At 41.6% G+C, this 26,105-nt stretch overlaps 1 protein-coding gene across 3 annotated transcripts in view; it reads right to left on the bottom strand.

Annotated features, from left to right (window-relative positions):
* The window catches only part of LOC150080944 (neural cell adhesion molecule 2-like), a 244,587-nt gene that overhangs the window by 38,338 nt on the left and 180,144 nt on the right, over nucleotides 1–26,105 (bottom strand). For all 3 annotated transcript variants that reach the window (XM_090380989.1, XM_090380990.1, XM_090380988.1), the window contains exon 3: nucleotides 7,344–7,461. In XM_090380989.1, the coding sequence (XP_090237115.1) occupies nucleotides 7,344–7,413 (70 nt within the window). In that variant the 5' untranslated portion in view covers nucleotides 7,414–7,461. The remainder of the gene's footprint in view (nucleotides 1–7,343; nucleotides 7,462–26,105) is intronic.

The following is a 26,105-nucleotide window of genomic DNA, read 5'->3' on the forward strand; positions in this document are numbered from 1 at the left end:
TCTTGAGGGCGCATCAAAACACATAAAAATTTCCCATCGAGCAAATTCCTGGTTTAGTCCACAAGTAAAATATGCTTTTAAAAAGAAGCAAAAACTGTTCAGAAAATGGAAAAAAACTGAACACCCACCTGATTATATTCGATATAAAGAAGCTAGAGCGCGGTTCATTCGATTGAAACGTCAAGCTCACTATGACATGGTGCGATCACATTTAAAGAAAGGAAGCAGGATATATAATAAGAAAAGGCGTACGGATATAATGCCCGAGCACATCTTCCCAGAATGGACCCAAGCCACCTTTGGAACTCCTCTAGCAGAAAATCAAGTTGAAAGTGAAGTCAACACAGAGAAAATCCGTGAAGCAATCAGCAAACTGAAGACAGGGGAAGATGACATTAAAGCCGCTGTGAATAGCCTCAAGAATAAAGCCACAATTGGGCCTGATAAATTCCCACTCTTCATGATTAAGATCAGCAGTGTATACATCATAGATCTGCTCCTTCACATTTTCCACAAAATTTTAAGTGAAAACCACTTTCCGAAGATATGGAATACGTATTTCGTTAAACCTGTTCCCAAAAATAGCAATCCTAAATCCGCCAAAGACTACAGGCCTATTGCAATTGGATGTTCGTTTCAAAAAATATTTGAGAAATCCATTTTAAATACCATCAACCATCACTGCTTCGGGCATAGACCGGAGTACCTTCATTCAGTGATCCCACAAAGATCTACTACCACCAATCTCATGGAGACTCTATTTCGAATACAACACGCCCTTAACTTCAGACAGCAATTAGACATTGTCTTCTTAGACGTTGCATCCGCTTTCGACAGAATATCCATCTCGGCTATTACTATCATCTTGGAGGAATATTTCCATATAACTGGGCACGTATTAGCTATAATAACGAGTTCTTTGAGGGAGAGACACATCACTGCCATAAATGGAACTTCCAAAGAGACCTTCCAAGTCAACAGGGGAGTCCCACAAGGTGGTGTCCTCTCTGCTACTCTCTTCGCAACAGCACTGCATCCCTTCCTGACCCAAAATCAAAAGCAATTTGTCGTATATGCAGACGACTTGAAATATTTCGTCACCTCGAATGACCAAAACACATCTTTACAATGCAACAACGAAGCAAACTCCAAAATCGCCGAGTTGCAAGAATACCTTAATTGCATGGGGCTCCGACTAAATGAACACAAGACAGCCCAAATGGTTTTCACCAACAAGGTATTAAAAAACCACATATCAATACGCGTAAATGGCAGTGTGGTCAAAAACGTCAGGACACATATTGATCTTGGTCTGAAATGGGACGAAAACCTAAACTTCACACCCCATTTCGGACATGTAAAGAAGAAAACTTACGCAGCGCTATGGACCTCCAGACAAGAACTAGTAGGTATCAGGAACCCTGACCTTGTTAAACAATATATTTTAAGATGCGTCATCCCCATCCCTCTCTACGCATCTCAGATTTGGTCTTCTGCCCCAGTTGCTTTCCTGGGTTTAGAGTACTGGATGCTGAGATGGTTAAACAGGATCACTACGAAGCCATTTACAATCTCAAGAACCATTTTATATGCCAACTTGGATGTCACGCCTTGGTCTCACATTATTGTCACCAAGAACGTCCTCACGCTTGCAAAACTACTGACCGGAAGAGTCGACTCGCCGAAAACTGACCACCTGCTGACTCGGCCCCGCATGACGCAAAGGTGGGCGAATAGAACAACATCCCTTCCAATCAGTAGCGCGCTCACACAGCTGGAAAGCCTTCGGCGATTTTTTCCTTTGAACACCATTAAGATGTTCAACGATCTTCAAGCAAACCCAGAAAGGCTTTGCGCAGAGAAGAGATACAGGACCGAAGTGTTTCAAAAGGCATTACTCCACCTATAAATGTTGAGTGATGCCGACAGAGGGAAACAAAAGAGAATGCAGGAAATGAAGAAAATGAACTGGTCGGGACTGTTTTTGCTCCTGTTATGTTTATATTGGACGTCTTGTCTTTCTGTGAACTCGCTGTAAATAGTGCTGTAGATGTGAACATTCTCTAATTCCTTGTAAAATTGTAAATTATGCTTGTGCTCTCTTTCTATCTGCCTGTCATGTAAAATAAGGCAATGATGTGTATAATATAATTAATCAGACAATGTATGATTTAGAAAATGTATAATTTAGACATTGTATAATTTATAAAGACTGATTTGTATAAATTATAAATAGATAATTATGTATATAAATTATATTTGTATATATGAATGTGCACCCCCTGGTTAATAGCTGTAAGCGGGTGTCTCTTAGGAGAAAATAAAGATAATAATAAAATAATAATATACTTAAGAATACGAGAGAAAGCAATGACGTCACACTACCCACGCGATGTCAAATAGTGGAATTAAAGCGAGAATGTACGGGACCACGGTGGCCTTGTGGCAACGTTGCCGGCTTGCTGAATAGCTGATCGAGGTTCGATTCCAGCTGCTACCCTCGTGGGAATTTTCCCAGGGGAATTCAGCATTGAGTTTGGCGGTCTCAAACCGTGGTCGTGAGGTTTTTCACCGGGATTGACTCCGGTTTTCCCCTCACAACAGACAAACCGCCCTTCGCGACGAGGGGTACACGAAAATTTGATAGGGCTAGGGACGCGTGTAGAGTTAAACTCCGCAGCGTTTTCGCTGCGGACTTTCCTCTTGAGGGAAGGGGGTTAGTGGGGCAACCGCGCCACCCTCATAAGATGGGTGGTGGGCAGTCTTTAACAGAGTTCTGCTCCTTAAAAGAATGCATTGCATTTTAGCTGCAGCTGAAATCAATTGATTAAAATGCAAATAATTATGCTGGAGTTTGCATCTGTGCACAATATTACTTCATTACAGGGGAAAAAAAAAAAAAAACGTAGGTAATGTGAGCGGGGAATTTCATTTCAGGCGTGTTAATAATTCACGATTTACAGCATAAAAAACTATTTATGCGCATGTCAGCTAGCATAATATCCAGTTTTAACTACAGAATATGGAGAGCCCACGTGATACATATTCCAAAAAGAAATTAGGAATAATTGCTGGAATTCTATTGGCGTGATTTTAATGAAAAAATAGGAAGGATCGACAAATCTTTCTTACAGAGCGAAATACAAAATTTTCTTAAAATCCATCGACTGGGAAAAGTTATTACATGCAGACGGACGGACGAAGAAATAATTGTAGCATTTCTATTAGTCCGATTTTAATGATATTTAGAGAGAGAGAAAATCTTAATTGCAACTAAAGGAATACAGTGTACATATAGATTTAAGTGAAGTTGCAATTGTCTCGTCACGGCCAGGGGCTCACATCAGAATAGATAATGCACACTGTAAAATTAAAAATGTCATTTACACTTCCTCACATTACGTAGTATTAACTATATTTACAAGTTACATCATACGGTTATATTTACAATAAAATGTACAATTTTATTATTTAAAAATTTTATTTACAATAAAAATATCTAATATACATGAATGACACTTGTCTGTCAAACGAATTTTGCCGTGGCAGATGGTGTGGACAGCGCACGCACTTCTTATTCGATTCTGGGATTGGAGCGAGCTGCTGACACCTCTTTCCTGTAGGTTTTATTGCTGCAAAACCTCTGCAAGTCAGCGTCGAGGTGCTGAACTTCCGGTAGCATTTGGTTTGGGAGGAAGCGGTCTGAGATTTGAAGCCTCCGATTCCTCGAGCAGAGCATCGGGGTTGACCGAAGTTCTGGCTTGGGTATTCGCCAGTAACACGAATTCCAAATGGACGGTGTTGAGATCTGACCCGTGATCATTTTAACTGTCAATCGTTGTATTTCAATGATGTCAGGCAGTCGCTGCATCCCCAGTGAGGTAGCTAAGGCTGTAGTTCTGTCCTGTGCTGGGAGACAAACTTTCCGATTAGCCCATTTAAGCAGCCAGAATTCTTCGTTGTAGTAGCTGCTGATGCCCACACTTCAGCAGCATAGAGGAGTGAAGAATAGATTACTGTTGAATTTCTTAATTAAACGAGGCTCCTTAACATAAATTAGTTGTTGTTTAGCTAACCACCGGAGAGAGGCGCTGCTCTGGAAGGGAGCTTGTCTACATGAGCGTAAAACCGGAGTTTTGAGTCAAAAACTATTCCAAAATCCACATGTGTAGGAGTGGCAGATATTACAGTTCCATCGAGTGTTGGGGCTATTATTGTAGGGGTTGGTCTGAGAGAGAGAGAACACCATTAGTTTTGTTTTTTGCGGGTTCACCGAGAGTCCATACTGTTTGGGGTAAGAGGCGACGTTGATGAGACTATCATTAATGCTTGCTGTAGCTCCAAGGTGATTGTTGGAAGCAATACGCGTTAGAACTTTTATATCATCTGCATAGGTGATGATTTTCTCATTGTTGCAGACAAGAGGCGCAATGATGGCTGTAAATAATAAGCCAGATAGGACTCCTCCTTGCGGAACACCAGCAGAAAATTGCCTTCTTGTGCGATTGTCCATAGGCATCGACTTGTAGTACCCTGTCGTAGAGGAGTGATGCTGTGAACCAGAGGATATTACCTTGGATTAGATAGTGGTCTTCCAGTAAGCGGAGGAGCGCCAACACGTTGATGGGGTCAAAGGCAGCTTCAATATCCAGGTACGTGATTGCGAGTTCCTCTTGCTGTTCAAAGGCGGACAATATATTACATGTGGTTCGTCACTGTGGATCGGTTTCGGATTGCGTAGTCGGCCTGTGGCGACCTATCTCCAAGAATCTGATTCATTAAGGTGGGTAGTATAGTTTTTTCCAGGATTTTCAGGAGCATTGAGGAGTTAGATATCGGCCGAAAATGCCTGGGTAGAGTGGGGTTTCGAACTTTTGGATGTGGTCTGACAAGGTAGCTATTCCAGGCTTTAGGAAAATTTCTCGTGGTTACAATTCCGTTGAAGATGGACCTGAGCGGTTGGAGGATGAACGAACTGAAGTATTTTACCATGAATTGTGGCACTTTTTCAGCCCCCGCAGTTGCTGTCGCTGGAAGGGAGTGTATTGCTGCTGTCAGCTGGTGTATAGAGATGGTGATGGAATGCAAGATGTCTTGTTGTAATTCATTGTCGAACATAAAAGAGAGTTTAGTTGATCTGCACGCGTATTGAATCTGATAATATGATCTAGTCATTGAGCTGGATCCAGCTGACTAGGAAAGCTATGGGATCTGAAGCGGTATGGAATTTTCCCTTTTTGAAGTTGGGCGCCCAGGTGTGCTGTTATTGCTCGTGATTTCTCCATTTGGAATGCTCAGCAAATCTTTCTAAAAGGTCCAAATATAAATTTCATGAAAATCCATCCCGAGAGTTGAATTGCTTAAGGCAATAGGCGCATTATGCATATATGCCAACATTCTGAAAAACGGGACCCTATTTTTCAAATCGGGCAGTTAATTGCATAGTTAAGGTACGTACGCTTACTTTTATTTATTTTTGATGTGAAAATATCTACAGCAGCACCTAACAATGGCATGTAACGGAAATACAAAAATGTTACAAAAAGGGTACACACGCTTTAATTTATTTGTTAGTCGTCATCATCAGCCATTATCAGTCCACTGTAGGATGAACGTCTCTCCAGCAACTTTCCAATTGTTAGCATATATAAACTAATGCGAATTATTAACTTTGTATTCATTCGGCCAATTCACTCATTCACTCTCTCTTACCAAAACTAACATTTCATTCCCTTTTACCATAATTCCTATTTCACTGAGTGCCCAGTTCATTCACTCTACCTTTCATCCTCCATTGCATCCCCTTGCTACTAGCTTACTAATATTTTTCAGTTAATCAGCTTCTCTTGCAGCCTGTACATCTCCCTCCCCTATATGGTTACTTATTTGGCGTGGGGACCCCAGATCCCTACACATGGCACGGTAGTCCTGGGGTACCCTGGTCAGTCCGGTCTAGTCTTATCAGGTTACTATCAGGGCGCTGAATACAGCTGTCCTGACAGTTCTTTAAAATCATGATCTGGGCGATACAAGCCTCTGTTTTTGTGCAGTATGCTCTGGTGATGGTTAGAAGCATGTTCCTCTGTGTTGATTCTAATTTATTCCTGTTTCTTACTATGGCCGAGCGGATGAACCACGCATCGGCTCCATGGGTTATAACAGGTAGGACACTGCACTGTATATGACTGCCGGGGTATTTCTTTCAAGCCCCCGGACTGCGGGGAGGGCAGCAATCCCAATAACTGTGCTACCCCCCAAGGTCGCGAAATGGTTTCAGCACGATCAACAGGCAATTATCTATAGTAACACTCTCCATAGAGCCAAAATAAAATTTCTCAACCATCCTCTTTTGACAGAACTACATCCAGCTTGAAGCTGGATGTGCTCCTAGAGAATACAGCACGCCAAGGTCCAACATCCCTTCCTTCTGTTCCAAATCCGTATTTTCCTTTAAGATTATAGTGATTTACCTCCGAACTGTCTGATAATATCGACGTCGTCTGGCTTTTACCCATCTGCAGACAGTAGGAAATCACCCAGCCATCAGCCGGTAATGCCACTTTATCTTATGCCTAAATATCTCTCAATGGACAAGTCAATCCTGAACTCCATATTCCATCAAATTGTTCTAAATGGCTAACACCATTTTATTGCTAGACATGTACAATCGGACAACATAATCGGCTACTTTAAAGAAGCTTTTTAACTGAAAGGCTAAGAGATGGAAGAGAAATCCACGTATTATTTGTCCTGCTGTCTAACACGTCTCAAAAGAGAACGGCTCATTATAACTGATCCGACTAACCGCCCACAAAGCACGCTTAAGAAAGACTCCCGCATGTAAGGACGACATCTACTGTTTCAACTCGAATTCCTCTTTCGCCAAACCTAACTCATTCACTCTTGCATGCCAGAATTCAAAAATTAAGTTTAAATGACTTAAGACAGTTTTTACTCTTTGGAGATTCTGATCAGGGGTCGCTCATCGAAATTGTATGCAACACGAGATTCATTAATCTTTCGAAATGTCGTAAACGTAAGTACCCTGAAGCCCAAACCGTCTTTATGTATTACGAATGTAGTAGCGCTTTTCTAATCCAAAGGAATCCCTTCTGAGTCCAATGATGCCCTCATAATAAACTTTTATCCCAACAATTCCTTTATTCATATCTGGTCATCAAAATACTGTATTCTTCAAGCAACAAAATAAAAACCCAACACTTGAAGCACTGAAAATTTTCATGAGTTTGAGCACCATCGTGCCAACCTTAGAGCTACCACAACACTTACAAATAGCATGTAATAAATGGATTAGAAGAACAGTTCGCTGCATGAGAACTTACCTGCTAAACACGGAGGACAAAACAATACACAAGGTAGAAGGTACTTGAGGGTAGCCTCCAAGACATCCATGCCTTTTCTGTAAAGTTCTTTTTTGTCTCACTAGATGACTGATGGACTCTGTAAAGAAACAAGGAAATATAAATGCGAATCATTCGTATTTTAATGAAATGCGATGTCTGTTCTACAAGGATTGGACAGATCAATCTGAAATTTTACAGATATACAGGTTTATAAATATTGTTTATGTTATCGGTTATGAGATGGCACCACTAATAAAACTATACAAGTAAGAAAGCAGGGTGACACCTAAATACATGAGTATGTGCCAGACTTCCATCAGAAATTCGTCGAGATTGATTGCAGTATCCGGCTTAAACTTGTGCCTTAACTAGAGTACATTTTATTTTGTGGTTCAAGGAGTTAGTGTTGGACAGAACGAATGTTCATAGAATCCTCGAAGACGGGAGAATAAAATTTGAGCAATGGCGAGTGAAGAAAATTGTGCGTAACACCCTTCGGATTCAAAAAGGTGTGGGCCAGCTTAGTCCCAAAGCGTTACACCGAAACCACAGACGCGCGCGAGCCTCCAGCATTACTGCAGAGGGTGAAGACCCCACGAATAGAATTGTATCAATGATATGGAAGCATTCCGAATTTGCAGCTTCAAAGAAATTCAAAACGGTCAAGATTATGGCAACTATTTTCTAGGATTGTCACCATCTGCTGAATTTTCCATCCAGGGATCCACCGGTTTAAAGATTTTACCAAATAATAAAATATTGCCATTCTTTTGGAACTCTTGTAGGTTCGAAGCAAATAATCATGTTCTTGAATTCATGTCCTCGTGCACAGTTGGTAGGATCGCTGTCCTCCCCACACCTGATGTCGAATCCGTCAATCACGCGAGGAGTTTTATGAGTCTTTTCAGAAGGTGGCTAAGTTAGTCGGTTTCAGGAGAGGGTAACATGGTTTCCTCCCAGAAACTCGAGTTTTTCATCCAGAAAACAGACTACAGCGTACAGAAATATGTAGCGCTCAAAATGGCCAAAGTCGCTGATACGGCTAAAACAACAATCATGTTGAATCTATATTGATCGCTCACGAAACCTACAAAAATATGCTTCTCAAGAAACAAATTCCAGTAAGACGAGTACTGATAGTCAACAATTCATTTATTTGAGGATTCAATTCAACGCTACCAGAAAACCTTCATTCACTTAAGCCACTTTCTTTTTATCTACCAGAATTACAGAATTCTCTAAAGGAGGGTTGAAACCTCTTAATGATTAATTGTGATGACGCTACCACCACAACGATGCTCCCCTTAAATTTATATTCGGTTTTTCTGTGCAAGGCAGAAATGATTCCAGGATGAAAAGCGCATGGGCAAACAGTCCTGGTGAATATATGTCATTGGAAAAATCTGATGCGCCTCGCGACAGATTTTGTCATCGATATTTTTCTCCGACCTTCATAAGGGGGGAGGGGGGAAGTAAAACTTTGCCGGCTTTATCACCACCTGCAGAATATCCGTAACTGTCGTTCATGGCTTCAAGTTGCCGCACATCTGAGAGAACGCAGCGAGCTGGCGAAAAGCTAGTTGCGAGAGAAGGCAATAAACGGAGGTGTACCTTCGGAAAGTCGTGACATTCCCATCACGTCGGCACTTCCTGATGCCGTCATATAAGTTTGCATGTGATCATCGGTATTTACGTAGCTTCCTCGTTCATTCTCTCACTGCATCTGTCGATATCTCGGACATCTCCGAGAAACTATTTCCGTCAAACCTCGGCCGGAAACTTACAGACCTAATATATCAGAAAGATGCGGGGTGGGATGGCGAAAGGGGTGGGGTGGAGTGGGGGCGGCAGGAGTTTATGCTCCGAATAAAAACTCTTCTTCGCTGAAAGGACTGCAGAAAGAGAACTTTCCAAACTTTTTAAAGACTCTTCCGATCTCTTTTTTTGCGGTGGACATCGCGATCGGAGGGCATTGAAGTGCACGTTGGTCTTTAAGCCCCGTTAAGGACTTGAAATTCTCATCCCGCTCTCCATTTCTAAACCCATACGCTTCCGGTTGTGGGTGAATTTTTACCGGTTTTTCATTCCTTTCATGTTCTGTGCGCATTGCAGGGGTGTTCTAAGTATCGGAATCCTTGTAACCTTTGCTAGATGGAGGACGAAATCCCTGGTAGAAAGACTCTACAGAATTATATTAACCATATTGTTCCCATCGATCTTTATGGCGGTCCTTGGAAGCTATTTCTTGAGTAATTATAGAAGTTCAAATAAGAAGTTCAAGTTGCGAGTGATTTGTTTTATTAGCCGTTTTTTAAGGATGCAAATCAGCTGGCGATACTGTAGGGGGGAGGAATTGCGATTATCTACAGTTCGCACGGCAAGACTAGTTTAATCATATTGATAGGAAAGGTGTGATCGCCATTAATTTTCTTACAGAAGAATTAATGATGATTGCTGTGGCGAGTTATTAAAATATTAGTTAAAACCAAAAGGCAGTGGTCAATGGTGAAAGGCATCCATTTCCATCGAGTCAATGTGAAATACCAAACAGCCCATTAGTGATGAAGGCAGGGATTGCTTCATCGTCCACTCTTTTCCCCCCGTAGCCCGAACTAAGGATTTCTAGGGCCCCTGACAGAGGCAGTAAAAATCTTCAGAGAGATGAGAAATCCCACCAAAGCCATGCAGCTCCAGTTCCAAAAACCTTTTTGGAAAACGTTTTCCAAAATCCTACACTGTTTGCGTTGATTGAAACTTCTTTGCAGGAGATATTTTAAGCGATATTTTGTTAAATATTGGTCGTAATAAGCTCTATACCAAGTTCAGCATTTTAAAAGTATTTAAACAATTTTTAATCTGAATTTTTACTAATTTGTTAACCAGGGATGCATAATCGAGGGACCACAGAGGACACTCAAACAGAGGAAAGCGCCAAGGTCTTAAACAAAATTTTGTTTAACTGAATACTGCCAAAAGACAATGAAATAACGTTCAATAAATTCTAGTCTCCTGTTTGGAATGAGGAGGGAGAATTGATTAAAAATTAACGCCTACATCGCATATTTCATTGGTGATTGACATTGTAACCAAACTGCATGAGTTTCTTACGACAATCTTTATATGGTACCATTTCCATTCGTCGATATTCATATCGCAGATCGTTATGCTTGGTCCAAAGTTAGGATTCTAAATGTTGTTGTAGTTGGGTTTTAGGATCATCAGCGACTAAGGCCATGTTTCTCCGTGTATACTGTCTGTAAATTGCGTGCGTTCTGAGGTCGATTTTCTGTTTGCTGGACGAAAAACCCGAATTTCCCGGAGAAAAAACTACGCCACCTTCGTCTGAGACCTGCTAACTCAGCCACGTTGTGTTAAAGGCCCATAAAAATTCCTCACATCATCAATGGGACTCGAACTCGGGTCTTTCCCACTCGGTGTGGGGAGGACGGCAATTCTACCAACTGTAGGATTCTTAAAAAGACAATTTGACGGATCTGTGGAAATTAAAAATTCCAGCAGATCTGTACGCGAGTCAAGGCAACTAAAGCGGTGAGGTAGATGATTGATTTTGGTGATACGGAAACGCCGGAATGTGGTACTGATGGGGAAGAGGATTCCTTGTGTTTTAGCGTTCGGCCCCAAAGGGTTCACTTTCCCAGACTTGACTAAGTGCATATTCGAAGTGTCAGCACCATCGCTGTCATCCGACAACGCTAATTAATATTTTTGTGACTTTGTACATCTTCCGGATTGGGGGACAGGGGAGGGGGAAATACATCAAATCACCTCGCTAACTCGTCACTTTCGGTAGTCGAACGGCTTATGGTCTTTCATTAAGAGGCGACCATTAGTTAAGTTAGTGATGGCAGCTACACCCCGCTATTAGCGAGCAATACAGTCCGGAATATACAGCCGCAGAGATCAAGGTGTCGGGAGGAGAACGGGGTCATCCATCATCTGTTAAGTAAGTGGGATCGCAGGGAAACGCTCGTCAGTTGTCCTGTCGTGTTCGCTCCAATCAAAGCGTCAAACGGCAATACAGAAAGGCCAAAATCATCGCTCGTCATCCTCCGACATGAAAGGGCTCGCGACTCGCTCTCCAAAATACAACATCCGAATTGCGACAGGTAAGGCGGGCGACAGATTGAAGAAAGCCCGGCGAATTTCGCGGAAAAGCGAACCGACGCTGCAGAAGTTGTCGAGGAAAATGGAAAAGTTTGGTGCGCCGACACACACGCACACGAAATCTCTCCAGTTTCGCCAATAATCTTCCGACAACGGAACACGAAAATAGGCAGAGTCCGTAAACCCGGTGTGCCACTCGATCAGGGATGCGAGTCACCGTACCCAACAGCATTTCCCTGGAGGAGGTTTCTTTTGAACTTTGAAAACTCGACACTGTCGTGCAGGCCGTGCGCGAGCTACAGTGACATCTCCAAAAGTAGGATAAATCACGTCATCTTCAAGTGATCTGAAACCCTTAAGACGCCACGGTTGAAGAAATAAAGCGGACGAAACAACTGTTGTTTATTTCGAGGCATCATTCTTTTCTTTTCCCTTCAGCGCTGCTAAAAGAACGAAAATGGAAAATTCGGTGAAGAACCGAGCGTCTTCGAAGTTTTCCAGGTGTTTCTGAAGGCGGAATCGCAAGTCCCTTTTCTGACTTCTGCAAATAGACGCACACAACAGTGACTTAGCATCGCGAAGGAAACTAAGGTCATGACGCATCAGTATATCCTGCTTAAAGTTGTGTGCATTCTACGGGTGGTTTGCCTCTTTTGTTGGATGAAAAACCTCTCTTCAGACAAATTCAGCTGCCACGAAGAAGAAGTCCACCATTAAAAGCTACTGCAGTGTCAGAAGACCATGAAGTGGTCTTCTGACCCTGCCGTCCTAAAGGAAGGTATTTCTGAACTTCTACCTTTTAGGGAATTCTAATCTAGAACATTTCCACATGGCTGGAGCGAACAGCGACAGTGTCCACAGAAACTTTGGAGCGAGGATGCAAAATATCAAAAATAAATGAACATACTGCGGCATCCTGAGGTTGATCATTAGGATATCCCTCCGTTGCTGTTTGCAATTTTTATAAAGGGGATTTTCCGGGAGTATAAATTCCGTGCGGCTGGTTAATTCAGTGCTCCGCATTATTGTGTTTTTAAGTGGTGATCTCTAGCTCCATAGTATGGAATTTTTATACTGATAGAATCGAGATGTCGTGCATGATCCAATTCAAGTGCCTTCTGATGTCTAGTATGATCAGGTAATTTTTTATATCCATATTTGTTTCTAAATTCTCTATACGGAAGTTCGCATTCCTTCAACATGATAAGCCTGCATCGTACAATAGCAGTTGGAATAATTGCCTGAAGGGTTAACGTGAGAACGAAGACACTCTACGTTCGTGCACCTGCAACAGAGATTGACCTTCATTTCACTGTCCCTTTGAAGAATAACCCCGTTCCCACAGGGAATATTGTTTACTTCAGGAAAATACTTATCAGCCGATTACAGTGCTCAGGAGATTTCATGACATTTCTGTTAAGAAACTGAACATTGTACAGTTTCAGAGTGCTTTAATTTGGATCGTGTGTATAAATTTAAATTTGGAGCGGAAATAAGAAACCGTTCCCTGCATTCTTACCTCGCTGCAACTTTAACAACCGGACCAGTTCTTAAACATGACAACCGCAGTAACTCCCGGCATATGCGATCTCTGCAATAATTCCGCAGATGAAACCCTACTTTGCAGTAAGTCAAAGCATAGAATATGCCGGTTATGCTCAGGATACTCGAGCCTCTCGCGCTTATCGCTCAACAAGAGGAAAGGGTTCTTGGGAAAATGCTGCTTAAACAGTAAACAGACAGGAGCTGCAAGAACCTCCAATCAGAAGCCCGATTCCCCCCGTCAGGAAGAAAGAAATGCGCCGACCGAAGAATGCAACACATCGGAAGAAGTGGCTACGCTGACCCCTCACCCCACCGCTGATGCACACCACAGTGACTCGGGAAACAATGGAAGAAGTAATAATTTAGAAAATAATAAAGAAGACGAGAAAGATCACGAAAATTATGGCCATGAACGAACAAGTAACTGTCTAAAAGATGTTAATGGGAAATACACCAGCAGAGAACTCGATTCTGACATTTTAAACGTCCTTGGTTGTGATACATGTCCCGAGGACTGTCTTCATGCAAATCCCCCTGTCAGCCCGCAGGCAAACCCACCTAAGGCCTTGCCTAATCAGTCAAACACCGCCTTTTTCAGTGGCACTAAACAAATGCTCAAAAGCGTAACAGATGAAGTATTTGGGGAATTTCTTAAACCTATTGCAATCCAGGCCGAAGAATACATGCATAATCTAGAAGAAAAATTTCCTCGAATTTTCGAGTGCTTGTCCACCCTACTCATTAACAACCAAGAACTCCGCGCACAGAACGAAGAAATAAAACAGGAAATTTGCTCGATAAAAGGCCAGATCACTGACCTGAAAAGCTGCATGATGCTGTAGGGTAAGCCAAATTACCAAACAATACCGCGAGTGCCTCAAACCTTGGAGCCTGAACGCGAAGAGCATGGCGCTATACTCCATAGAAGCGGACAGGATGCCCAAGCTCATGCCCCCTTCTCGGTTATTAATGCTGAACCATTAGTGGGACATAGACCAAAAGATGCCATATTAAATATCCCTCCCGTCACTCCCTATCGGCGAAACAGAGAAACTAGAGGACTAATCGAGCAACCACCGGTAATAGATAATCATGAGCAACAGCCCCTGTTAGAATATATGCAACAAGGATCTAAAACCCCTACCCGAGCCCCCCCATCTCCCTTACCACAAGATCTATCTTGCTCTTACTCTCCGGCCATGTGTGAGGCAAATAGAGTGTGCCCTGAAAAGTATCCCAGGCTGACATATGCGGAAATAACATCAAACGGGAATACAAGGAAAACCTTATCCCAGAAGACTTATGAGAGAGAGCAGGATCAGAGTGTGGCGAAGGCTACCAACCGAAGAGCAACTTCCATAACAAATATACGCAATAGCGAGATCCGGAATAATCAATCTCCGAACTATAATTTTAATGTAGATATAGCTCATACAAACCTCCCAACAGATGGCCAATTGGCAAGGAGGTTCAATATTACAGCCGTCAGAACCCGAGAGAAAGTCTTTGTTACTAGGCTTGCCCCGAACACGCAGGCGAATGACATAAAGGCCATGTTTTCTCAAGGATTCGGAGTCCACACAGAAGTAAGACAGCTGAAAACAAGGCATCCTTCTTATGCGTCATTTTTGCTCACATGCTCCCCTGATGACCTAAATCTAATCCTTGAAAACAACAACTGGCCAGTGGGTGCACTAGTTAAACGATATCGAGAAAAGAACACCGCATATGTGCAAAGAACCAGTAGTACGCATCAACCTACATAGCCACTAAAGCAACGGAATGCCCTTTCTGGAGAATGCCAGACCATTTGCTTTTTTATTCAGAATGTTAGAAGTGTTGTTAACAAACTGCACACATTGCAGACTTGCCTACTCCTTGAAGAATATGACTTTACGTGTATAGTGGAGACTTGGCTAAATTATAACAGGCAACTGGATCTGCTGGTACAATCCTCCAGTTACAGATTTATTGGGAACAACAGAATAGATAAGCGGGGTGGAGGAGTTGCGATCCTTTATCATGAAAGTTTACATCCTATAAGAATTAAACAAAGTCAGTCTGAACACACTTTGAAGCCATATCCGCGTCTTTCACGAGGAAGGCTCAAGAAATCCAAGTCTGCCTTATCTATCTTCCGCCGGAACACAGTGCTGACACCAGGACTGAGCTTCTTGTGTGGATTACAGAGAATCTGGGCACAGATATTCCCATGATTGTAACTGGCAACTTTAATATGCCTAGCCCAAGACACGATCAAGCTAAAGAATACCTTGATGCAACCCTCCAGACCTTAGGACTGACCCTACTTGATACGCTTCCGACTAGGGGAGAGCAGCATTTGGATTTATTATATCATAATCTGATAATCATCAAAAATGTCACCCCTCAAACTAAATTCCAGTCAGATCACAACCCAATATGTTGTGAAATTCCTCTATCCAATAGTGCAGGTGAGCAACGCATCGATGGGCAAATTCGTCACACCAAAAAGATATACTTTCTTAAGTTCATTAGACCTGAGATTATTTTAAAACTTCTCAAGACCTACAACTGGAATGCTCTATACAGTAAACCGGTGGAAGAAGCTGCCAACTTGATAGAGAAAGAGCTCCTATTTATTGCTGACCTGGGTGCCTCAAAAGAGTTAAGCGTCACGGACAAAACTAAACCGTGGTTCAACGAAAATTTAAAACAGGCGTTTGTGGCCAAGCAAAAGGCTTATAGGAAATGGAAAAAATCAGGATTGAATGAAGACTTCACGGACTACAAGAATAAAAGAGCCATTTTCTTGAAAAAGAAACGACATTCACGCTACGAAGAGGTTATTAGAAAGCTTCGACATTCGAAAAGAATCGTGAGCAAAAAGGCCGCTAAATTTGAAATGGATGAAACCACATTCGGACACTGGGCTAAGGAGTGCTTTGAAAGGACGCCAGTTGAAGGTAAAGCAAAAAATGTACAAGGATATCAGCTGGAGAATATGGCACAACATATTTTAGTGAGAGGAGGCGTTTGTGAGAATGCTTTATCCACAGTCACGATTTCTAGAGAAGATCTCATCAAGGCCATCAATTCCTTGCCTACCAAATCTACGATTGGCCCCGACAGGTTTCCTATCTTTATTTTAAAAATATGCAGTGCCTATATTGTTGATGTGCTGTTGCACATTTTCCAAAACATCTTGAGAGATGGAATCCTCCCCGAGAGATGGAATCACTACTTTGTGCGACCGGTGCCAAAAAAGAAGAATCCTAAGGCTTCTTCAGACTTTCGGCCTATATCCATCAGTTGTTCTCTTTTAAAGCTTTTTGAGAAAGCCATCCTTCCTGCTTTAACCCAACAGTGTTTCGCGCACAGGCCACCCCACCTCCATACCGTAGTACCGAGACGATCCACTACTACTAATCTGTTGGAGACTCTCTTCAGAATGCAGCACGCATTAAATGAAAAAGCCCAAATTGACATCATATTCCTTGACATAAAGGCAGCTTTCGATAATGTGTCACTACCTGCACTTGAAAACATATTGAAAGTATATTTCCGCATTGAGGGCAAACTATTGCAGATCATCAAGACCATTTTGAAGCCAAGGCACCTCATTGTACAACACCAAGAATTCCGTGCAGAATACACCCTCACTTGGGGCATCCCTCAGGGAGGAGTTTTATCAGCTTTGCTGTTTGCTGCCGCCCTAGAGCCTTTTCTGGCGCGAAATCAGAATTTTATTTCCTACGCCGATGATATTAAGTATTTTGTTGTCTCTAACGAAGGATCTCAGGTGTCCGACGTCAATTTAAATGCCAACGCTAAGCTGTGTGAACTGGAGACATACCTACGCAAAATCGGTTTGTGGCTAAACTCAGACAAGTCAGCACAACTGACAATAACTAATAAGAAGATAAAAAATCAAATCAAATTATCTATTAATGGAGCACAGGTGAAGAAAGTCAACTCATACACCGACCTAGGAGTGACGTGGGACGAGGGCCTAACCTTCCAAAGGCACTTTCAGAACACGAGAACAAAAACTCTCGCTGCCATATGGGCTGTAAGACAGGAAATAACTGGGATTCGAAACCAGCAGCTAGTGACCCAATATATCCAAAGATGTATCGTTCCTGTATCCTTATATGCTTCGACAATTTGGTCCTCTGCTCCAAATACTTATATCAGGAAATTTCTCAGCCTGGAGTACTGGTTGCTCCGGTGGTTAAATAGGATCGCCGGGAAGCCCTTCACAATTTCGAAATCCATACTGTACGCAAACTTGAACATAGCTCCGTGGATTCAGATGATCACAATACGTAACATCTGCACTCTAGCACAACTTCTCACTGGAAGTTTAGATGCCCCTCAAATTGAAAATCTTGTAGTTAGGCCCCGCCCTGGAGCCCGCCTCCTCAACCCTCATAGTCTCCGAAGCGCTCTCCACCACACGGACGGATTAAAGCGGATGTTTCCTACCAATACTCTGGAGCTGTTTAGAGATCTCAAAATAGACCCGGACAGGTACTGCCACGAGAAAACTTACAGGAAGCTCATTGCAGAGGATCTGTACACAGAACTACAAATATGATAAAGAAAGTAATTGAAGAAAGACTTCAAGTGCCGAACTCATAAAAATCTTAAATGAACGATATATTGTGTTTCCAAAAGACTGTTATAGGACTGAGGGTATTCCTTTTGTTCAGAGAATGAAAATGAGGACAAATTCATAGTGTAAATGACGATGTCATTTTTCTATGTATGTACATTGTTTTGTAATTTTGTAATTTTTCTATGTACATATATTGGTTTGTAATTTTTCTGTAAATGCAGGATGTCTGTATGTAATTCTTCCTCTATGTGTATATATCTTATGTATTTGCTGATATTTAATCCTGTTACACTCTAATAAGTGATGTATGTATGCGCCACCCTCCTAGGAAATTTCTGTACAGGGGTGTTTGTTAAATAAACTGATAATAATAAAAAAAAAAAAAAAAAAAAAAATCACCTACCACAGAAAATGATTTACCATAGAAACTATTTCAAGTTTCCTGTAGTGGGCAGTTATGGAAATGAAACTACTCCAATAATTCCTTGCATGTCACATCAGTATTACAGCACGTCAGGACAACTTCTCTTTCACGTCCTCATAATATCAGACTGACAACTGAAAACTCTGCACAGAAACAGTTGAATTGGGAAGCCCCACGACACGGTTTTATCCAGGGATAAAAGCCTCTAATGGGGTGAATTAAGATCTGAACCAATCTGTCGTTTTAGTTCCGGGTGTAGATATTTCTAACCATGAAAGGACTGAACAGGACTAAAAAGATTGAAACTATAACGAAAACTCCATTTTTCCCCTGAGAATGACTCCATCTACCCTATGTATTGTATCCATAAATTGGATGGGTTCCCTGGTCGGCTACCCAGTTTTGCTGGGAAAACCTTGCCATCCGTGCCTAAAACCGACTAACTCAGTTAAAAAAAAGCCCATAAAGTTCCTCACGTCATTGTCAGGATTCGAACCCGGGCCTTTTGTACCCTGTGTGGGGAGGACGGCGAATATACCCAGCTACCAGCGAGGACTGTTTCAAAGGTGAAGCGTTCCTCTTTGATTTGTCGTGACTTCGTCAATCTGAACATTACACTTCATGGTCTTCTGACCCTTCCGGGTGTACCGCTGCACGTAGACAATAACAACCCAGTATTGCGTATAAACCAATAATAACCTGCCGATTCCATTCGTTACGACGTAGCAAACCAACACGGATGGATTAACTGCATCTTCGTAGAGATTACGCTGGGCACCTCTCCTCAATGATCAATTCCCTCAGTTCTCTGGCCATAATGAACTCAGTGTCACCAATATTCGCACTCACAATAGTCTCCAACGATCGGATTACAATGCCCATTTCAACCTTTTCATCGTGCATCCACTATCCTCTGTTTGATGTACCACTTCTATTGTTTCTAATTCACTCGATACAGCTTCCAAGAGGCGGGAGCTACAACGCTATCGAGCACGCTGGACTTTAGCACCCCAGTAGTAATATGATTAACGCTGTCCATACATCCACCGCTGACTTATTTCCGAGTAATAAACGCGATAGAGTGCGCTCGTGTCAGCGCTTATTTTGATAATTCTCAATTAAGGCGCAACACCGTTCTTCCAGCTTCGATAAATGGCAAGAGTTTATTTAATGAGGATAAACCGTAATGTAAGAGCAAGGTCTAATGCGGGATCGTTATTGAGAGTAGATGTATAATGTTCGCATAATGTATCGTTAATGAATAGATTCGCTGTTGAAATGTGAAATAATTTGACACTCCTGCAATCCGAAAGCGCATTAGATCGTAGTGGTGAGATGGTAATGTAGAGAATACGGTCCAAATGCGTCTTGTTTGCCCAAATCTCACACTTCCACGACTCATTGTTGTTGAAAGTCCCCTTATTGTTGTCCATTCACATAATTGTTGATGGCGAATTCATTGTTGAAACTTGACAAGTGCCTTGAACAGTTGTAAACTAGAATTAAATCGAAACGTATGGCCATAATCGATCGTTTTCAATTATAATTATTTGATCCATTTTAAAACTGAGCTGGTCGATACTTTGAAGGAAAGTGGGGTCGTAAGAATTTTACTACAAGGAGAGCAATAGGAGGGAAAAAACGAAACTGTCACACTTATCCCGGGGGGGAGGGGGGTGTTTTTATGATTAAGAAAAGTACTTCGAGGAAATTGAGTTTTGTTTTTGTTTAAACTGTATCTGGTAGCAGTAATGATACGTGTTATTAGACCAAATTAAACTATTGATCTGACAAAGAAGCCTTTTTGGTTTCTGGCAGCCATAACACAGTTCAATATGGCCTTCTCAAGCAGAAGGTTGTTATAAACGAGAGGCACTCATAATAAATAAGGTACTAACAGTCCAGATTTATCACCGACCCAATTATCTGTTAGGTCCACATGCGTCCAGACCGCCCAGGTTCACGTTACGAAGTATATTTAGTCAATAGATTAACCCCTTTTATTTCCTTCGCAGTATTGCTTTTTCTATTAAACCAAATTAGATTTTTTTCTTCATACTCTCCCACAGGGGAGGCTTTGGACTTACCGCTACGCAAGACACGAATTTATCGTTCGAAATCAAAGACTTGCTTGGTTTCTATCGTCAAATCAACGTGCCCATTAAAGTTAATTATCTACGCTGTCGGCATAAAGAGTAGCGACTCCTGGTGGCAGACTGCGCGAATTCATTGTTTCTCTTATAGTGTTCCCAAATGACAGTTACTCATTCCCAGGAGACCCAGAGCTCGCGCAGCTAATCCACCCTAGTGGCGTACATTTTATATATCCCTAATTTATGGTCTTTTTTTTGTATGAAGGTTTTCGGTTTCTGTTAAGAATGTTCGACTTAACAGAATTTAACTTCGACTTAACAGAATGTTTTCTGTTAAGTCGAAGACATTACATTATGACTCAACTGTTCAGTTACCACAGTGCGATTTAAGATTCGCTGATGAATGTGTAAACTGGATGGAATATTTATTTTCTGATTCAACTTAGTTCCCACTAGCTTTTACCATAAGAAGTTTACTTCTCTCATGTTCTTTCTTCACCGGCTGCAGAACCTTCTATTGCAGACGGATTAAAGGACGCACGACCACCCAAAAAACTTTTATGCCGAAGAATAAAACTAACTTCGTGACCCGCTTCCAATGAGTAAGGGAAGTCCAACATCCACAGTGCTGATAGCCGTGTACGTTTTGCAGAGCGCATTTCTTCAAAAGATATCCCATCGCTTACACCAGTCATGTAATCGTGTATGCACACGTGTGAACTTCGACAGTCTGAAAGACAGACTGTCAAAGTTCCCTGCCACGGATGAGTTATAGCAAGATAGCAACGTCTGGAAATTTAGTATCGCTTCGACAGAGGGTTTATTCAACCATTGAGAAACCCGCATAACAAATTTACAATTTCAAAATAACTTACGTTAAAATTGATCGATAAACATCGATTGAATATCGGATTATAATTATTGCGCAATAACGGTTAGTTAGTGAGCAATACAAGAACATGGGAATGGTCTAATCAAAGGAAATCCGTACAATCTGTTTACAAGTTGTAAAGCAACTGCTGAGTATATTACGATGGCCATGGTATGTCGATGAGTGTAGATTGGAGGGACCAGTAGTTGAACAACATACAAGTCCTTCTGATATCGTGTAAAGTAGATTCGTGTCCTCAGACTCTATGTTTAACGTGTACCATAAGTTATGGGGATATTCCCATCGAGGGGAAAGTTTCATATTGGAGCGATGCGCAAAGGAAGAGGAGGAAGATGGAGATTTCTCTTGACACGGGCAGAAATATGCTTACCATCGAAAGCGACAATAGAAATAATTGGCATTTTATTATTTTCGAAATACATTTAATCGTAACTTTGACAGAAAGTTAAATTTTGAAAAGAAAAATCAAATAATCGAACTTTTTGTAATAATATTCACCACGTTCGTCTCCCACTGAATCTTTAATAAGCGGATTTCTTTGTTTCCTTCGGATGTCACCGGATGGAGAATTTATGGAGCATTCCAGAATTAAATCCTCTCCATCATCTCTCCAAGTTTAGAAAATTTAACTCATTTTCTTCGATCGCTGGGGGAGGGGGCGGAAGGTGAAAAATGATTCCAGAGGCAGGGTTCTGTCACGTGATCACAAATCTTCCGTAAACGTTCATTTAAAGTTCACACCTCTGTCACCTGGTGTGGACGCGAACATCTTTCTTAATTTCTCCCACAGCGGACAGATGGCGGGGATAAATGAAGACAGATAGCGCGGCAATTAGATGTGTACGTGTGTTTGCGCGTGAGGGAGAGAAAGAGAGCATGCAGATGGAAACCGTGGCTGGCGGATGTTTGCCAGCAAGTGTTCACTGGAAGCGTCCGGGTCTTCTACAAATTGATTGGATAAAGATATCAGCTGATTCAGCGGGAAGGAAAAGACATCTTCATCATCCGATCTTTCTTTTTTTAGGATCAGCTCCTCTGTATCTTTCGAAAGTATTCCGATGATGGCCGCCCCTTTATCTTAAAATTTAACTGAATCTTAGCTGAAGAAAGTCATTAGCTTTCTTAAAACTGGTACAATTTGGTTTATGGCACTGTCTTTTGCAAAGCATTGAGGTATGAATAATAAATAAATAAATAAATAAATCTTTATTTGTCCTACCAAATTTAAAATATATGAGTACATTGGTAAGCGACAAATTCCCTTCACGGCAGACAATGCCAGGGGATTACCATAAAATAATCCAGCTCATTTCATATTACTGAGGGAAAAAAAATATATTTCCCTCATATATAGAAGAAATTTAAAAATGTCTAATTATCTCTAACTGTTTGAGATGTACACTTGCCCTGCCGTTAATATCCAGACGCCTGCGTATCCACAAATAATCTTTTTTTTATAGCAGAACACTAATACAGGGATGCTGAAACCTTTAGTATCCATGGCACACTCTCCACCAATATTTTTGTTAATGTCCCCCGATATTTTCCTCCATTCGACCTTCGAAATGACGATAAAGTCAGGTCTGTTGTTTGGGCAGTCTCTCCTCAATTCGCACCTGACGATTCAATTCATCCCACAAGTTCTCTATAGGATTGAAGTCAGGATTCTGGGCTAGCCAGTTTGGTACAACATGTACCGTGACTTGTCGCTCCAAAGCACAGCTTTCCATTGATCTACAGACAGTCCAAGAATGGCTGGCTTTATACCAAGGCTGACAGCGTCTGGCATTCGTATATTCTGACACTGTCTGTATCAGGTCTCAGGTCTTTTCCGACCCGTGTGGGGGAGGACCGCGATTCTACCAATTTTGTTACTCACGAGGAGCTCCCATCTCCAGTATCTCTTTCCCTGTCACGAATTGTGTGACAAATATATGTTTATGTACTCCAACTCTTTTGCAGTTTGCTGCCCATTAACTGTACTCTATCGATCATCACCTCTGGTGACATCACTATGATAATACCATACGCTTTTCATACAATCTCCGTCATCCCCACACCGGGTGGAAAAGACTCGAGTTCGAATCTCGTTAATGACGGGAAGAATTTTCATTGAGCTTTTTCACAACGTGGCTAAGTTAGTCGGTCTCGGAAAAGGCTCGCATGGTTTTTTTGTCCTAGAAACTTCTGTTTTTCATCCAGCAAAGAGGAAAATCGACAACCGAACCATTTAAAAACCAGTAGGTCTGCGCAATATGGTCTCGTCGATCTCAAGAGAAGAGAGTAGGGTTTTACAGTCAGTTATTTTAGGCTTTCATCCCGCAGAGTATGCAAATCAAATGGTGAATAAACACTTTTACTGACAAATTCTGATGCCGTTAAATTAACAATTTAATTTAGTAACTTGGATCCAGGGAAAACTTTAAAACAAACTGAAAATCGCAGGGTAACTCCTGAGTTGTCGTATTGTATTATTCCATAAAATGCCTATCCAGTGTTACCTCCTGCACGTAGCATAAATTTTATCCATTAAAATTGCAGGAACAATCCAACAGTAGATTGTTCCGGCAATTTTGTTTAATGTTTCCTGCTCAAATAAGAACTCCTCCAGTTTCCGACGGGATTCGAACCCAGTCCTTTCAAACGTGGTGTATTCTCTAACCTGTTATGGAGGACAGAATGTCGGGGGTAAGAACACTCATTATGAACCTCGAAAAATATGCACTTAGAGATAATTAGTTCTTCACACTTAAGTTTCAAAACTAGCGAGTTGAAAAAGATGATCCAATAATCCAGCCTTAAAAAATTCCTGGTCTTACTTTTGAATTTCCCTCAGGTTAAGGTTGTAGGTTTTGGTTCCGGATATTAAGGGAGAATAAAATTGACTCTATTCCTGATGTCGCTTTTGAAAATAATTTTTTCTCTGTGCTTTCGAAGTTCACATGATTCGGTTACTGTCCACAAATTTTCGTCCCATTTACTATTTTGGGTCTACAGACCTCCAAATCTATGCAATTTAATTATAATCACGGTCCGTATACAAATATTGATGGAGTTGTATTTGCACATCTCGTAAATGGTGATCAGAGTATCATTCTAATCATCGCTCTCCCAACTTTTGACAGTCCCTTGGTCACATGTAATTGGCAGAAGTTCAACATGTGGTGCTTTTGTCCTAGAGTTACTGGTGTGGAAAGTAGACTTCTGTCTACTAGTCGCCGCTGGAACGTGAAGATAAATATGGCACAGAAGATCAGGCGGGTAGGTTGAACCAGTGAAGATGAGATAAAACTGATTTAGATCCACGACTGTAAAGATCCAGCTGTAAAGGTAACCCCCAGATCTTTAACTTCGGCAACTCTGGTAATCGGAATATCCTTGATGTGGTACTGATTTACTAAAATCATAGTTTTCCTCGAACCAGCAAATGAAATTGAGCTACATTTACTAGGATTAACCTCAAAACAGTTTAAAGCAGTCTAATCAGAAAAAGAGTTGAGCGCAGCTTGAAGGTTATCGGCATTAGCTTGACTGTTGATCCTTGAGTAAAGTTTCACATCATCAAAAACATTAAGATCTTAATACCACCTTCCTCTACAAATTGCGTTAGGTCGCTGACAGAGATGGTGAATAAAAGAAGCCCAAGAGATGATCCTTGTGGCACTTATTAGTGTATTTGGAACAGCCACGCTGATTGTCAGTCATTAATAAAAAGTATGCAGTGATATGCAACCCGAAGCTCAAAGCCTGTTTTCTAATGAACTCGGGTCTTTTCCACCCTGTGTGGAGTCAACGGCGATCCTACCAACTATGTTACCCACGAGGGTATAACAATGTGTGAAATACTTAAAGATCAAACCCAATAATAAAAAACAAAACGGAGAGTTAGAGCAATCACAAGATGACAAAAATCAACAGTGACCTGAGATTTTATTTCGACAATGATTCGTTGATAAAATCTCTCTCTCTCACGCAGCACACACACAAACAAGACCAGTCTTGCCGCGTGAACTTCGCTGTGGCCCATCGATCGGTCTGTCCCAGTGCTCTTCTTCGTGAAAGATTTTGATTAAGTTTTATGACGTCATAAATAAAACTGACTTATTAAATTCAATTTCAGTGGAGACATTAACAAATTAAATACGGTGTAGCCTGGAATAAAGTAGTACGACAGTTAATACGTACGCGGTGTTGTAATAAAATTCCCAGACTGGTGCGGTCATGTTCGACGAGTTTGAAATAAACAATAGAGGTATGTTGCAGTTCAAACTTTCTCCAACGGAGGTGGTACACAGATTTTCCAGTAGCTGACAGGTTGCAAGTAACAACTAGTTTCGTTAACGTTCCTTGCCATGATTTTGCAATGGAGCAATCAATATCAATTTTGCTTTGAACTGGGAAATCCGTTAAGTCGTACCAGCGTGTTTGAATGGCATAAGCGGTTCAAAGATGAACACGAGGATGTTTGAGATGACCCAAGGGGTGGGCGTCCGTCAACCTCTCGAAATGAGGCCAGAGTTACAAAGTTTTGGGAAATTATGACAAGAAATCCTTATTTGCCCTCAGAATGATGGCTGATCAGTTGGATATGAATAAGGAGATGGGGGAACCAGGGGTTTCATTGTAAGTGTACCAGTTCACTGGGAAATGCCAGAGATTTAAAAGTGTGTGGGCTTTGTATGTGTGTGATGTCGTGTACCGTTGTTCATCTGGTGGAGAGAGAGTCAATGCTGCATTATATGTACCGTTGTTTGAAGAACTACTGAAGCACATTTCCCGGGTGAGCCGCAATTTTTAATGAAATGCAGCTGGTTCTTTTTGCACGACAATATCCACGCCCATTCCGTATTTGTTGTGAAGACATTTCTGACGAAACATGGCACTTTAGAGATCACCCAATCACTTAACTCTCCCGTTCTAGCACCAGCAGACTTCTTCCTCTTGGAAAGAGGAAACCCAAGGTGAAAACTGCCCTCAAAGGAAATAGATTTCAGGATGTTGAGGGCATGAAGAACGTAACTGCCGAGCTGAACATCATCTCTTTGAGAACCTTCGCTGAAGG

This window comes from Mastigoproctus giganteus, chromosome 9 (assembly GCF_048544385.1).
Source record: "Mastigoproctus giganteus isolate SK-2022 chromosome 9, ASM4854438v1, whole genome shotgun sequence".
NCBI lineage: Eukaryota > Metazoa > Arthropoda > Arachnida > Uropygi > Thelyphonidae > Mastigoproctus > Mastigoproctus giganteus.